At 41.1% G+C, this 14,499-nt stretch overlaps 1 protein-coding gene across 9 annotated transcripts in view; it reads right to left on the bottom strand.

Annotated features, from left to right (window-relative positions):
• The window catches only part of atg10 (ATG10 autophagy related 10 homolog (S. cerevisiae)), a 50,589-nt gene that overhangs the window by 19,847 nt on the left and 16,243 nt on the right, over window positions 1-14,499 (bottom strand). For 8 of the 9 annotated variants that reach the window (XM_047160650.2, XM_047160647.2, XM_047160642.2 and 5 more), the window contains 2 exons: window positions 4,489-4,615; window positions 4,255-4,352 (listed from right to left, as the gene is read on the bottom strand). The exons of the other annotated variant lie outside the window; for it this stretch is intronic. In XM_047160650.2, coding sequence (XP_047016606.1) covers window positions 4,255-4,352; window positions 4,489-4,615 — 225 coding nt within the window. The remainder of the gene's footprint in view (window positions 1-4,254; window positions 4,353-4,488; window positions 4,616-14,499) is intronic. 9 annotated transcript variants of the gene reach the window in all.

A 14,499-nucleotide genomic window follows, 5' to 3' on the forward strand; every position in this document is an offset into this window, starting at 1 on the left:
GCAGGGGTCTGGAGTCATAATGGGACCATTTCTGTGCATTCGTGAAAGCACTACCTGCTGGTCTGATTATCACCAGAAACTTGACTTTTGGCGCTAAAATGCATTTATTTATTTATCATTTATAAAGGCATTGACCATGCTGATGCTCGTATGGTACTTCTAAATGAGTATAAGGATTTTAGTGAGCATTTTTCGTAATTTCTCTAGTTAAGAATTGTGCTCTAAGTTTAGTAAAAACACTGAACTGCTTCATTTTCAAAGTAATATTACACAAATACATTATTATAAGTTGTTTCAAGGCCTAAAAATGTTAAAATTAAAAAGTGTTGATTTTGGCCCAGGAACTCAGGGTTGGCGTGCAGTTTCTCTGGGGAATATAGGGTTATGGGACATAATACTGTGGGAACTTAGGGGTAAGAGGGTTAATCCCTTCACACCATGCGTGGTGGATCTGTGTTCCGCCTTTTTCAGTGTACCTGTAGCCGAGGAAACCCAGCCACTGTTTGCATTTACGCACAGGGGACGCCAGCTGACCTGGACACGCCTGCCACAGGGCTACGTTGACTTCCCCGCGGTGTTCTCCCGTGTGGTAAGAGACTCTTTGCAAGATCTCCATGTCACAGATGACGCCCGTGTTCTGCAATACGCGGACGATCTTCTTATTACAGCTGAGTCGGAGGCTTCCTGCTGGACGGCAACCTCGAGACTGCTGGAGCATCTGGCTCACAAAGGATTCAAGGTGTCACATACAAAATTGCAACTATGTAAGCCAGAAGTCAAATATTTGGGTTTTCTCTCATCAAAAGGACAGAGAAGGCTGTCGGACGACCGGATATCAGTTGTGATGACTTCCCAGCTTCCCGCTACAAAACAGGCTGTTTTGGCCTCCCTGGGACTGATTAATTAGTGCAGACAATGGATATCTGATTGTTCCTATTACGATAAGCAGCTCAGAGCTATCGTAGAACATTCAGATCCACTTTTGACTCCTGCAACACATACACCTGAGAGTGTTTCTGCATTTAAACATTTAAAAACTGCTTTATGTTCCTCTCCAGCACTGGGTCTGCCCGACTACACAAAACCTTTCCATCTGTATACCCATGAACACTTTGGAGTGGCCTCAGGCGTTCTAGCACAGGAGCATGGGGGTGGTTTTCGTCCCTGTGCCTCTCTCTCTAAAACACTGGATTCCGTGGCTGCTGGACTCCCTGGCTGTCTGCCTGCAGTGGCTGGGAGCGCTCTTTTGGTAGCAGATGCCGAAAGATTGGTCTTGTCACACCCTTTGGTGTTGCACACAGCCCACCAGGTGAAACGGGTATTATCCAACATTGAAACACATGACAGCACAGCACAGAAGTGGTTATGAAATTATTCTCTGTGCTACCACAAATTTGACCATTAAATGCTCCACCGCTCTTGACACAATCGCTCATGCTCTACACCATGTGCTAAATTCACAGGATGACACCATTCATTTACCTGAAAATCATGATTGTTTAAAATAAATTGTTTGGCAACAGTGAGGTTTTAAATCCGCGGATGGTAAGCCAATCTCACACTCCACTCTAGTTGACAATCTAATCTCTTCCTGTGCTAAACCAACAGCTCTCGCGATCGTCAAAACAAAGGCGCATCTAACTGGCAACACTGTGGAGATACGCGGGAACGCGCTAGCTGATATACATGCAAAACTGGCTAGGTCACAATCACCTTTTATACTAGTGCTTTGTTGGCGGGGGTGGATTTTGCCCTTATGCAATCACATGCAACCCCTGAGGATTCTGATTACTGGCAAGCACAATGAGCCTGTCCAGATCACCATGGCAACTGGTTTGATAAAGTAGGTCGTCTCTGCATTCCCACCACCAGCGCACCTTTCCTAATACGTGAGTTTCACGGTGTCTCACATCGTTCTCCATCAGGAGTGGTGTCCAATATGACCTCCAAATTTTGTATACGTGACTTATGTCCTCAAATAAAGACACATCTCTCACAATGTTTGAAATGTCTACAAAACAATGCCACTGGTTCTGCTGTAAAGCACGATGCATGGTCACCTCCACAGGTGCCTTTTGAATGTCTGCAGGTTGATTTACCCATATACCGTTTGACCGCATAGAATGCTGTTTGTCATTGTAGATCGTTTCTAAATGGGTCGAGGCCTTTCCATGCGTGAGGGAAAATGCTAAAACTGTCGTCAGGATTTTGGCGAAAGAAATCATACCGCGCTTCGGTGTACCTTTGCAAATTGACTCAGATAAAGGCACCGCTTTTACATTACAAGTAACTCAACGGTTTGTGACTATTTAGCTATTGACTGGAAATTTCACATACCATACCACCCACAGTCATCTGGTGTAGTTGAGCATATGAATCGCACTCTAAAAGACCGTCTGAGCAAAGCAATGCAGCAGTGAAAGAGTACTGCCTGGCCTGACCTTCTACCTGCCATTCTTACGGAAATTCGAATGACGCCATCTAAAACCACAGGCCTTTCACCCTTTGAGGTGTTATTCGGTCGACCTTTCCCCACGGCTTAGAAAATGTCTACTAACCTTTCTCTGTCTGCAGGAAGTGGTGTTGATATTCATCTAGACGACTAGGTGTCTAAATTGCTTGATGTGTTGCAGGAAAAACATGAATATGAATGTGTACATGCTAAATAACCACTGCCCTCAAGGAATCCCACACATAATTTTGTTCCAGGTGACCAGGGGCTGCTGTGGGTTCTCAAGTGGAACAAACAACTAGGGGAGCCTAAATAAGAGGATCCGTATGAGGTTGTAGCTGTTACTAGAACTGCAGTTATGACCTCAGAAGGACCAATCTGGAGACATGCAAGTTGGTTAAAAAAAACTGTTCACAAATGAGCTCTGTCCATTCTATTTTTCCTCCACCTATTCTCTATGACAGGTTGCCCATTCGGGAATGTACCTGAAGGGGTTCAAAGTGGTTATTAATTGTAAGATGATTACATAGTTGAGAGGCAACAACCCGCTCAAGCATTTATTCTAAAACTGAAGATTTGAGATGGGACGAAATTTGTTAAAATCATCCAGAGCAACATTTTCTTTGGGGCCATTGGGGGTGCTAAAATTTTTTTCCCACTTATAAACAAGCATATCTCATAATAATATGGTGCAGAGTGAATATTCTTTTTTCCTCCTGATTCGCTTGTTTATGCAACAAAATTGATTTTTGAAACATTTAGCCATCCACTCAATTTTTAAAATAATTTGATTAATACGTGAACCCATACTTTGTAATCTATTCCTATATTTGTTGCCAGATCTTACAAACTGTGGTGTCAATTACTCAGTAGAGTCTGTCCATCAGTAATTATTAAAAATCTGAACATTTGTTAGAATATGGCTAACTAAATGGTTAAGGGTTACTGATCAGAAGATTGGGGGTTCAAGCCCCAACACCTCCAAGCTGCCACCGTTGGGCCTTGAACCCTCCCTGCTCCATGGGCACCGTATCATGGCTGACCCTGTGCTCTGACCCCAACCTCCTAATAAGGTGGGATATATTTCACTGTGCTGTAATGTATATGTGACCAATAAAGGTCTTAAATATGTAAATTTTGCGGTCTTGGCCACCATGCTGCAGCTCAGTGTCAGGGTCTTGGCAATCTTCTTATAGCCTAGGCCATGTTTATGTAGAGCAACAATTCTTTTTTTCAGATCCTCAGAGAGTTCTTTGCCATGAGGTTCCATGTTCAAAGACACCAAATTTAACATACCTGCTCCCAATTCACACCTGGGACCTTGTAACACTAACAAGTCACTTGACACCAAATTGGGCCCAATTTGGACATTTTCACTTTGGGGTGTACTCACTTTTGTTGCCAGCAGTTTAGACATTAATGGCTGTGTGTTGAGTTATTTTGAGGGGACAGAAAATTTACACTGTTATACAAGCTGTACACACACTACTTTACATTGTAGCAAAGTGTCATTTCTTCAGTGTTGTCACATGAAAATATATAATCAAATATTTACAAAAATGTGAGGGGTGTACTCACTTTTGTGAGATACTATATATATATATATATATATATATATATATATATATATATATATATATATATATATATATATATATATATATATAAATATGTAATATTCTTAAATATGTTCTTTTATGTAAACATAGAGCCAGAATTACCCCCCCCCCCCCCCCCCCCCCCCAAAAAAAAAAAAAAAAAAAAAAAAAAAAAACAGTTAATGATGTACTGATGGCTGTCACCTGTTGAGTCAGTGTATCCCAAGGTCCTTGTAGTAGTCTTTGTCTGTAGTTTGGGTGAATATTGATCCAAACCTCATCAAGGGACAAAGGCTGTCCATCTGTACAATTGGAGAGTACAGAACAAATGCAAGCTATCAAACAACTGTAAAATTCTATGGTACATGAGTTTATTTTAGAACCCCCACACACCATTTTTTTTTAAATATACATAATCTGCATGAGGTAACATCATACCTAATGTAGATGCTCTGAAGTAGAGTATAGGCACCTGATGACTGAAGGAGTATAAAACATGGTATTCATAGTGCATTAAAACCTGGCTCTCACATACTGTACAAGCCGCAGCTGCCTCATCATCCAGCTAGATAGAGAAAGTGAAATAGAAGAGAGCAGAAGAGATATTTCATTCTTATTTGCATTGTTATTAACTTCCTAATAACCAGGTTATTATGCAATAACCTGGTAGCCAGGGCTATAATCAAGGGCCAAGTCCCACAGAGGGGCCACTGCATAACAATGACAGTAGTGCCATTAAAATAATGTGAATTTAAGTGAAGAAAATATTAAATGGATGAACAAAAACACAATAAAACACGTTTAACTAATTTAGCTTGTTAACATTATCCGTAGTAGTGTATTTATCCTTTGCTACTGTGCAATTACAAATAGGACTATCCGTGCAGCAATATCTTGGCAATAAATTAGACTCCTATTAGATATTTCAATGCTTCTCATCTTTTTTCAGGTTTAAATTGTATCTTGCTTTTATGTTTCATTGTATTGCATTTGATAGCAAACTGCTTTTGTTTGCAATATTTTCTATATTATTTTGGGCTTTTGGTGGCTAAAGCTAATGTCTAAAAGCAGTGGTCTAGAAACTTTTCAAAAATCACAACTCGGATACTCGGGGGGAAAAAAAGTTGTCAACCTTAGAGCATAAATTTGCATAAATTGAATGGGGTCCCCAGAAAGCCAAGTTAAGCACATAAGTAACCCGTCTCTGAATACAAATAACTTTCCCCTTGTAAATATTGACATACATTTTGGACTTAGTTAGCAAACTCAGTAATTACTCATATTCATAAGAAAATACTACCAGAAGCAATCAAACTTCTGTAAAATAATAAATTCCTCCAACTGCATTGGTTGTGTATCTAAAACTTCCAAACTAAACATACTGTGGGGCAGCTGTGGCTCAGGTGGCAGAGCGGGTTGTCCACTAATCGCAGAGTAGGCGGTTCGATTCCCAGCCCACATGCCACCACAAGTGTCCTTGGGCAAGACACTGAACCCCAAGTTGCACCCAATGGCAGGCTAGCACCTTGCAAGGCAGCTCTGCTGTCATTGGTGTGTGAATGGGTGAATAAGAAACAGTGTAAAGCACTAAGTGCACATGATCAGATGATTTACCATTTTGTTTTTATTAATCAATTCTGTGTCTGATCAATACATAATCTTTGGTTCTGTTTTAAATAATGTGAGTATGAGCAAGAAAATGTTCAAAACCTTCTGCAAAGTGCACACTGTATTCCTGTTTAAAGGTCATAAAGTAAAACACCTGAAGCAAAATTTCCTTCCTTCTTTTGTTCCACTATCCACCTGCTGACTTAACACCCTTCCCACTAGCTTATTAAAAGATGTGGTCAGCTACCTAGGAAAGGAACTTCTGAAAATGCTAAATTGCTCACTGCTCTCTGCCACTGTCCCAAAATCAATAAAAAATGGTCATTAATCCCCTTGTAAAACAGAACAATTGACATGCCTCCATGCTAAATACTGTGAGACCAATACTAGACAAACACACACACACACACACACACAGCAAAAGCAAGCCTGCGGAGGTAGTTCTGGGCAATGTTCTGCTGGGAAACCTTGGGTCCTAGCATTTAAGTGGATGTTACACACACTACCAACCTAAACATTGTTTCAGACAAAGTACACCCCTACATATCAATGGCATTCCCTAATGGCAGTGACCTCTTTCAGCAGGATAATGTGCCCGGACACAATGCAAAAATTGTTCAGGAATAGTTTGAGGAACATAGTAAAAATTTTCAAGCTCAAGGCATTGACTTGGCCTCCAAATTCCCCAGATCTCAATCCAATCAATCATCTGTGGGATGTGCTGGACAAACAAATCAGATCCATGGAGGCCCCACCTCGCAACTTAGGGACTTAAATTTTCTTTAAGGAAGGTTTGGCCACTTGGAATTAATACCATACTGAGGTCTCTGAAGACACTGTAAGCATTCACTAGCAAAAGAGTGGGAGATCTACAGTCATAGGAAAAAGAAAGTACACTGTAATTCAATTCTATGTTTTTATTCAGGGCCTAAATAACAATTGTGTGGACCTCACCAACTTCTATAAAAAAACAAAAACTCAAGTTAGGGCTGCATGATTATGGGTAACGATTATTTTTTATCAATATTGAGTTCACGATTATTCACTGATTTTAGGGACAATATATTTTTACTTTCACATTTTAAATAAACAGACCGCTGCTTTCATCTCCATGTTGTGCTACATTCCTGCTAATGTACAAATCTTTGTATCAAATTAGACTGATCCTTAAAGTGCATCATCTCATAGAAGTAAAATATAAATAAAATTGTACCCAAAATACAGGATAAGTAAAAATAAATATGCCATCAACCAAATGAAAATATGCAATCAAATATAACAATGTGCAACCAAATGAAAACAATTCAGGCAAATGCAGAAAAGGCAATAATAGTGTTTACAGGAGGAGAGACGCAGCCAAATCACCCAATAGAGTAGTGCAGGGATGATGTCATTCTGTACCGGAACCGAAAATTAGCATCACGCTGGTTCCCACAACAACCCAATAGGAATTTCCCATAGGCTTTTGGATTATTGCAGGGAAAAAAAGAAAGAAAAAAAAGCCCTGTGATTGCCAAAAGTTTACAATACCAACACTTTTTGTCCATCAAAATAATTTTCACAAATGAACACAACTTTTATGAAGTTTGAAGCCTAAATACAACCACCAGAAATAAAAAACTAACAATGTGCGATAAACGAACTACACCACGGTCGCTCGACTTCAACGTCACCATCACCAAGCTTCCGAGAACGTTTCCAAATTTGATTTAAAAACATTTTCCATAATACGGATCTACTTTTTAAATATTTTGGGGGGGAATTGTGCAAAGCATACCTGAACCAGTTTATCTGCAAAGACTTTTCCTGTTCGGCGTGATAGCGTTTAATGTCCCCGACAACCTCTATAGTGCCATTTAGCAACTTGGTAGTGCCATGATTTCCCCTCGTGCAAGCGCTGGAGCTCGCAGAGCTCTCTGAAAGCCAAAGCGAAGCTGGCAGCGCGAGTGCAAAAATGCTAACTCGTTTCCGGGTTTTGGTATTACAAAATGACGTCACCCCTGCACCACTCCATGATAACTGGCTGTAAGTGTAGGAAGGGCTTGATTTGACATGCAGCATAGTTTTCTATGAGCAGAGGACAAACTAGAAACGTCAATATTGCAGTCAATCATATTCATGTACTCGTGGGAAGTCAAAATCATAATCGAGATCAATATTCAATTATTGTGCAGCCCTACCTCAATTTTTACCTACTGACAACAAAAATACAGATTTCAATAATGTTCAATTCAATTTTATTTGTATAGCACTTTTAACAATGGATACTGTCACAAAACAGCTTTACAGAATGCTTTCAAAGACTGTTGAACTAAGCAATGTTGTAAAGAAGAGTGGGCCAGACTTTATCCTAAATTATGTGTGACTCAAACTCCTACAGAAAAAAGTTATTTTTGCAAAAGGTGGTTCTACATTTTACTGAATTACTGGGTACACTTTCCCACTTGGTTTCTGAATTTCAGTTTGTTTGTTCATTTATTTAGGGTTTTTTTTTTTTTTTTGGGGGGGGGGGGGGGGGGGGGGGCTGTTTTGCTTCAGGTCCCGTCATGACCTTTTGATTAATGGACTTGGCCATTCCAAAACATTAACTTTATTCTTCTTTAACCATAGTTTGGTAGAACAACGTGTGCTTAAAGTCATCGTCTTGCTGCATGACCCAGTTTCTCTTGAGATTCAGTTCATGGACAGATATCCTGACATGAATGAATTTAGAATGAATAGGTATAATTCAGAATTCATTGTTCCATCAATGATGACAAGTCGGCCCAGATGCAGCAAATCATATATACACACACACACGTGTGTGTGTGTATATATATATATATATATATATATATATATATATATATATATATATATATATATATATATATATATATATATATATATACACACATATACATATACACATACACACACACATACATACACACACACACACACACACATATACATACATACATATACACTCACACACACATAATATGTGTGTGTGTGTGTACACGCAGTATCTCAAAAGTGAGTACACCCCTCAGATTTTTGTAAATATTTGATATCTTTTCATGTGACAACACTGAAGAAATGACACTTTGCTACAATGTAAAGTAGTGAGTGTACAACTTGTGTAACAGTGTAAATTTGCTGTCCCCTCAAAATAACTCAACATGCAGCCATTTATGTCTAAACCGCTGGCAACATAAGTGAGTACACCCCTAAGTGAAAATGTCCAAATTGGGCTCAATAAGCCATTTTCCCTCCTCAGTGTCATGTGACTTCTTAGTGTTACAAAGTCTCAGGTGTGAATGGGGAGCAGGTGTGTTAAATTTTGTGTCATCGCTCTCACACTCCCTCATACTGGTCACTGGAAGTTCAACATGGCACCTCATGGCAAAGAAGTCACTGAGGATCTGAAAAAAAGAATTGTTGCTCTACATAAAGATGGCCTAGGCTATAAGAAGATTGCCAAGACCCAGACACTGAGCTGCAGCACGGTGGCCAAGACCATACAGTGGTTTAACAGGACAGGTTCCACTCAGAACAGGCCTCACCATGGTCGACCAAAGAAGTTGAGTGGACGTGCTCAGCGTCATATCCAGAGGTTGTCTTTGGGAAATAGACGTATGAGTGCTGCCAGCATTGCTGCAGAGATTGAAGGGATGGGGGGGTCAGCCTGTCAGTGCTCAGACCATACGCCGCACACTGCATCAAATCGGTCTGCATGACTATCGTACCAGAAGGAAGCCTCTTCTAAAGATGATGCACAAGAAAGCCCGCTAACAGTTTGCTGAAGACAAGCAGACTAAGGACATGGATTACTGGAACCATGTCCTGTGGTCTGATGAGACCAAGATAAACTTATTTGGCTCAGATGGTGTCAGGCGTGTGTGGCGGCAACCAGGTGAGGAGTACAAAGACAAGTGTGTCTTGCCTACAGTCAAGCATGGTGGTGGGAGTGTCATGGTCTGGGACTGCATGAGTGCTGCCGGCACTGGGGAGCTACAGTTCATTGAGGGAACCATGAATGCCAACATGTACTGTGACATACTGAAGCAGAGCATGATCCCCTCCCTTTGGAGAAGCATGATAACGATCCCAAAACACACCTCCAAGACTACCACTGCCTTGCTAAAGAAGCGGAGGGTGAAGGTGATGGACTAAACCCTATTGAGCATCTGTGGGGCATCCTCAAACGGAAGGTGGAGGAGCACAAGGTCTCTAACATCCACCAGCTCTGTGATGTCATCATGGAGGAGTGGAAGAGGACTCCAGTGGCAACCTGTGAAGCTCTGGTGAACTCCATGCCCAAGAGGGTTAAGGCAGTGCTGGAAAATAATGGGCGCCACACAAAATATTGACACTTTGGGCCCAGTGTGGACATTTTCACATAGGGTTGTACTCACTTTTGTTGCCAGCGGTTTAGACATTAATGGCTGTGTGTTGAGTTATTTTGAGGGGACAGTAAATTTACACTGTTATACAAGCTGTACACTCACTACTTTACATTGTAGCAAAGTGTCATTTCTTAAGTGTTGTCACATGAAAAGATATCAAATATTTACAAAAATCTGAGGGGTGTACTCACTTTTGTGAGATACTTTATATATGTGTATGTATAAATTATATATGAATGTGTATATGTATTTATTTTATACAGATTTAACAGGTTGAGAACCACTGCTCTAGCATCATCACTGCCTTCAAAGCAGACAGAACTTCTATGCCTGTTTTGAGGCCGTCAACACGGAGTCACAGAAGTGGATTATGGGTTCATTCACAGTGGGCAAGACTCTGAGAAGGATAAACCTGGGCATTTGTGTGTTTTGTTTTTTTATACAGACACCCTTATCCAGAGCGACTTACATTTGATTTCAGTTGAGGGTTAAGTGGCAGGTTGGCAGTGCTGGGATTTGCATGGGGCATGTGCTAAGAGGCTGCTCTTCAGACCTCTCTTTGTTCATGCTACATAGCCAAGTATATGCCCCTCAGTGAATGTGTGGAAACAGAGAGGACAGTGAATGTATGGCCAGAGGGGTGGTCTCTTCACTACAACACCAGTTTCAGGATACTGATTGGACTATGTTTGCCTCACAGGCCACCTTGGGCTTGCACACAGATCTGAACACATCATCTTTCCTGGATCATATTATCACTTGTATAGACAATGTCACAACCCTCAAACATGTGAAAACCTTTCCTAATCAGAAGCCGTGGATGAACTATGAGGTCCAACTCCTGCTGAAAGCTTTTAGGGTTGGTGATGCAGAGGCCCATAGCACAGCCAGGGCCAAGCTGAAAAGGGACATTAGGAAAGCTAAAAGTTCATACAAACTTGGCATTGAAGAGCACTTCCACAACAACTCTGACTCCAGATCCATGTGGAAGGGCATCCAGATCTTCACTGACCACATACCAATCCCACCAGCTCTCTCGACCAGCAGTGCCATCCTCCCGGCTGAGTTCAATCACAATGCTTGTTTTGACCAAGGATGCAGGCAGCATACTGGTGACCATCCCACTTTTGACCATCCCTTCTCACTCGCCACAACAGATGTGCATTCAGCACTGAGCATGGTGGATTTTTGGATGGTTCATTCTGAATTTCCTAACCTATAGACTGCAGTCTCTTAAGTTGGGCAACCATGTCTGCCCTCTACCCTCATCCCGAACACTTTGCATCCCACAGGGTTGCATGCTGAGTCCACTGTTCTACTCCCTGTTCACCCATCAAGTATGTAGATGATACCACAATAGAAGGTCACATCAGCACAAATGATAAGTCAGCCTAAAGGGAGATGATCCAAGGTCTACCAGCATGGTGTTCTGCCAAAAACCTCACCTTCACACTGAGAAGATCAAAGAGCTCATTTTGGACTTCTGGAAATCCAAAATCATGAGACACCCTCCCATCTACATCTGTGGGACTGAAATAGAGTGTGCCTCCAGCTTCAAGTTCCTGGGTGTCCTTCTATTCTGGTTAGAATGGCTGCACCACTGAGAGAATCCTGACCAGCTGCATCACAGTGTGGTATGGCAGCTCCATGGTGTCATGCAAAAAAGAAAAACGCCATGCAAAGGGTGGTGAAAACTTCCCGACACATCATTGGTGCCAAACTCCCAGTCATTGAACAGATGTCTGCATAGAGCACGCAATATCATCAGGAACTCCTCCCATCCCGGTCAAAAACTGTTCAACCTCCTTCAATCCAGGAGGAGATACAGGAACATTTTCATCAAAACCAGCAAGGTCAGGGCCAGCTCAGGACCCTATTACCCTGTTGAACTCTATACTACACTGATAAGCCTCTGAAGTTTCACTGCTTGATATCATCCTGCTAATTGTATTCTATACTATATATTCTATATTGACTCTATATAATTGAATGAGTCATAGTATATATTCTGGTCATATTTGTAAATTTCTCCTCCTGACAAGCTCTCCAGTTTTGTCTGCTCTGGACCTGAGCAGACCATTTAAGTTGGAAGTTGATACCTGTAGCACGGGTGCAGGAGCGGTGCTTCTACAAGATGATGATCAGGGGATAGAACACCCAGTTTGTTATTTCTCTAAGAAGTTCTTAAAACATCAGCTAAACTATAGCACCACTGAAAAGGAAGCTCTTGCCTTGCTACTAGCCATCCAACATTTTGAGGTTTATCTTTGTGATAGTGTCAAACCCGTACATGTCTTTACTGACCATAACCCCCTAGTCTTTTTACACCGTATGCGGAATACCAATCAAAGGCTCATGCGATGGTCTCTTATTGTGCAAGAGTTTAATTTAGTGATTGCCCATAAGAAGGGTGCCCAAAATGTGATTGCTGAAACATTGTCACGAGATTTATGTTATTGAGGGGTTGTTGTGTTTTTTTTGTTGTTGTTGTCATAAACCCTTTTAGGTTCACACTTAGGTGGGTCATCTTTGGGATGCGAAGTTTTTTTGTGTGCTGTGACATTGTGTGTGTAGGTCCGAACTCCCTCCCAGAGTTTCCAGCCTGCCCTAGCCTGCCTTGCTCCCGCCTCCCAGGATGACCAAACTAAATGGCGACCATATTTAAAGAGAAAGGGGAGTGAGAATGGGGTGGGATGTTGGAGGTGGTTACATATGTGTTGGTGGTTTAGAGAGTGTGTTTGGTTGTGCTGCTTTATGCTATATTCTGACTGCTGTTCTGGTTTTTGACTTTTGCCTATATTTTTGGACTTTGAGTTTGGTTGTCCCTGTATCTGTTTATGTGTATTCTCTTCACTATTGTATATATGTTCACTTGGTTAACTGGCTAATAGGGGTGTGGCTGCCATTTCTTTTGGGAGAGGGCCCTTTTGTCTCTGTTTTTTTGCTTAGGTAGTTAGGGAAGTATCCTTGTATTTTCTTTATTTTCCTTTTAGGTAAGCTAGCTACCTAATAATAGAATTCTTTTGTCTATTATTTTGGCCTTGTCCCACCCTGAAGTTACGCCTGGTTTGGTTCCTTGTACAGCTGTATGTATATTATTCTGTGATTTACAATACGCCACTACTTCTTTGAACGACCCTATTTGTGTTGTTATTCCTGGCTCCCTGATTTTTAAAGGTCAATCCAATTGAATCCCGAACTGGTTACTCTGTGCGGCCTAACATAGACTGGGCCATAACATTTCGTTATGACAGAGGTGTAGCCAATCATTAACACTGGACCCATAGGGGGTACTGTAGGGAAAATAAGCTTTTCCTTTCGTCAGATTGAGCTCAAAACAGGGGAAAGGTGCAAACTTAATATTTCAACAGCTGATCAACTATTCGTCCACTGATGAGTTGAACTTAATGTATTTTATTAAGTCTGGCTAGGATATATTAGTGCTGTGGCCACCGGTAATAATATCCTGATATAAAACACTGATTATGAGCACAGTAACAAGATTGGACAACTTAAGAAATAAATCATAAATAAGGAAATAAATATATTGCTGTGCTCTTGGAGGAATTTTGGAAGGTCTGCAACTTCTGGGAAGGTTTACTACAATGCCTAGCTTTTCCATTTGGATATAATGGCTCTCACTGTGGTCCTTTGGAGTCCCAGAGATTTTGAAATAGCTTTGTAACCCTTCCCAGAGAGATGCATTTCAAGCACATTCTTTCTCATCATTTCTGGAATTCCTTAAATTTTGGCATAGTGTGTTACAGAATAAGACCTTTAACCAACTTTATACTGTTCAAAAAGTTCTATTTAAATGTTGATTTGGTTGAACAGGGTTTGCAATAATCAGACCTGGTTGCGTCTAGTCCAGCTGAACCCCATTATGAATGCAGTTTCATAGATTTGGGGAATTAGTAACTATTCAATTCAATTCAATTTTATTTGTATAGCACTTTTTACAATAGACATTGTCTCAAAGCAGCTTTACAGAAATATCAACATGGTATACAGATATTAAAGGTGCGAATTTATCCCAACTGAGCAAGCCACTGAGTGGCGACGGTGGCATGGAAAAACTCCCTAAGATGTTTTAAGAGGAAGAAACCTTGAGAGGAACCCATCCTCATCTGGGTAACAACAGTTAGTGTGAAAAAGTTCATTATGGATTTATATGAAGTCTGTATGGCGTTAGGAGCATCCGTAGTCCCAGCAGTCTGGAATTAAAGAAGATTTGAGCTCCATCCAGAGGCAGAAAGGATCTGGATCTCTAGTATCTCCATAAATTCGTGTGAGGCTCGGCGAAAGGAGAGGGGGAGAAAAAAGATAATTATGACTGCGAAGTAGTAGAACAAAATCTAGTCAGGGTAGGCTTGAGTAAACAAATACGTTTTAAGCTTAGACTTAAACACCGAGACCGTGTCCGAGTCCCGAACACTAATAGGAAGACTGT

This window comes from Ictalurus punctatus, chromosome 16, assembly GCF_001660625.3.
Source record: "Ictalurus punctatus breed USDA103 chromosome 16, Coco_2.0, whole genome shotgun sequence".
Lineage (NCBI taxonomy): Eukaryota > Metazoa > Chordata > Actinopteri > Siluriformes > Ictaluridae > Ictalurus > Ictalurus punctatus.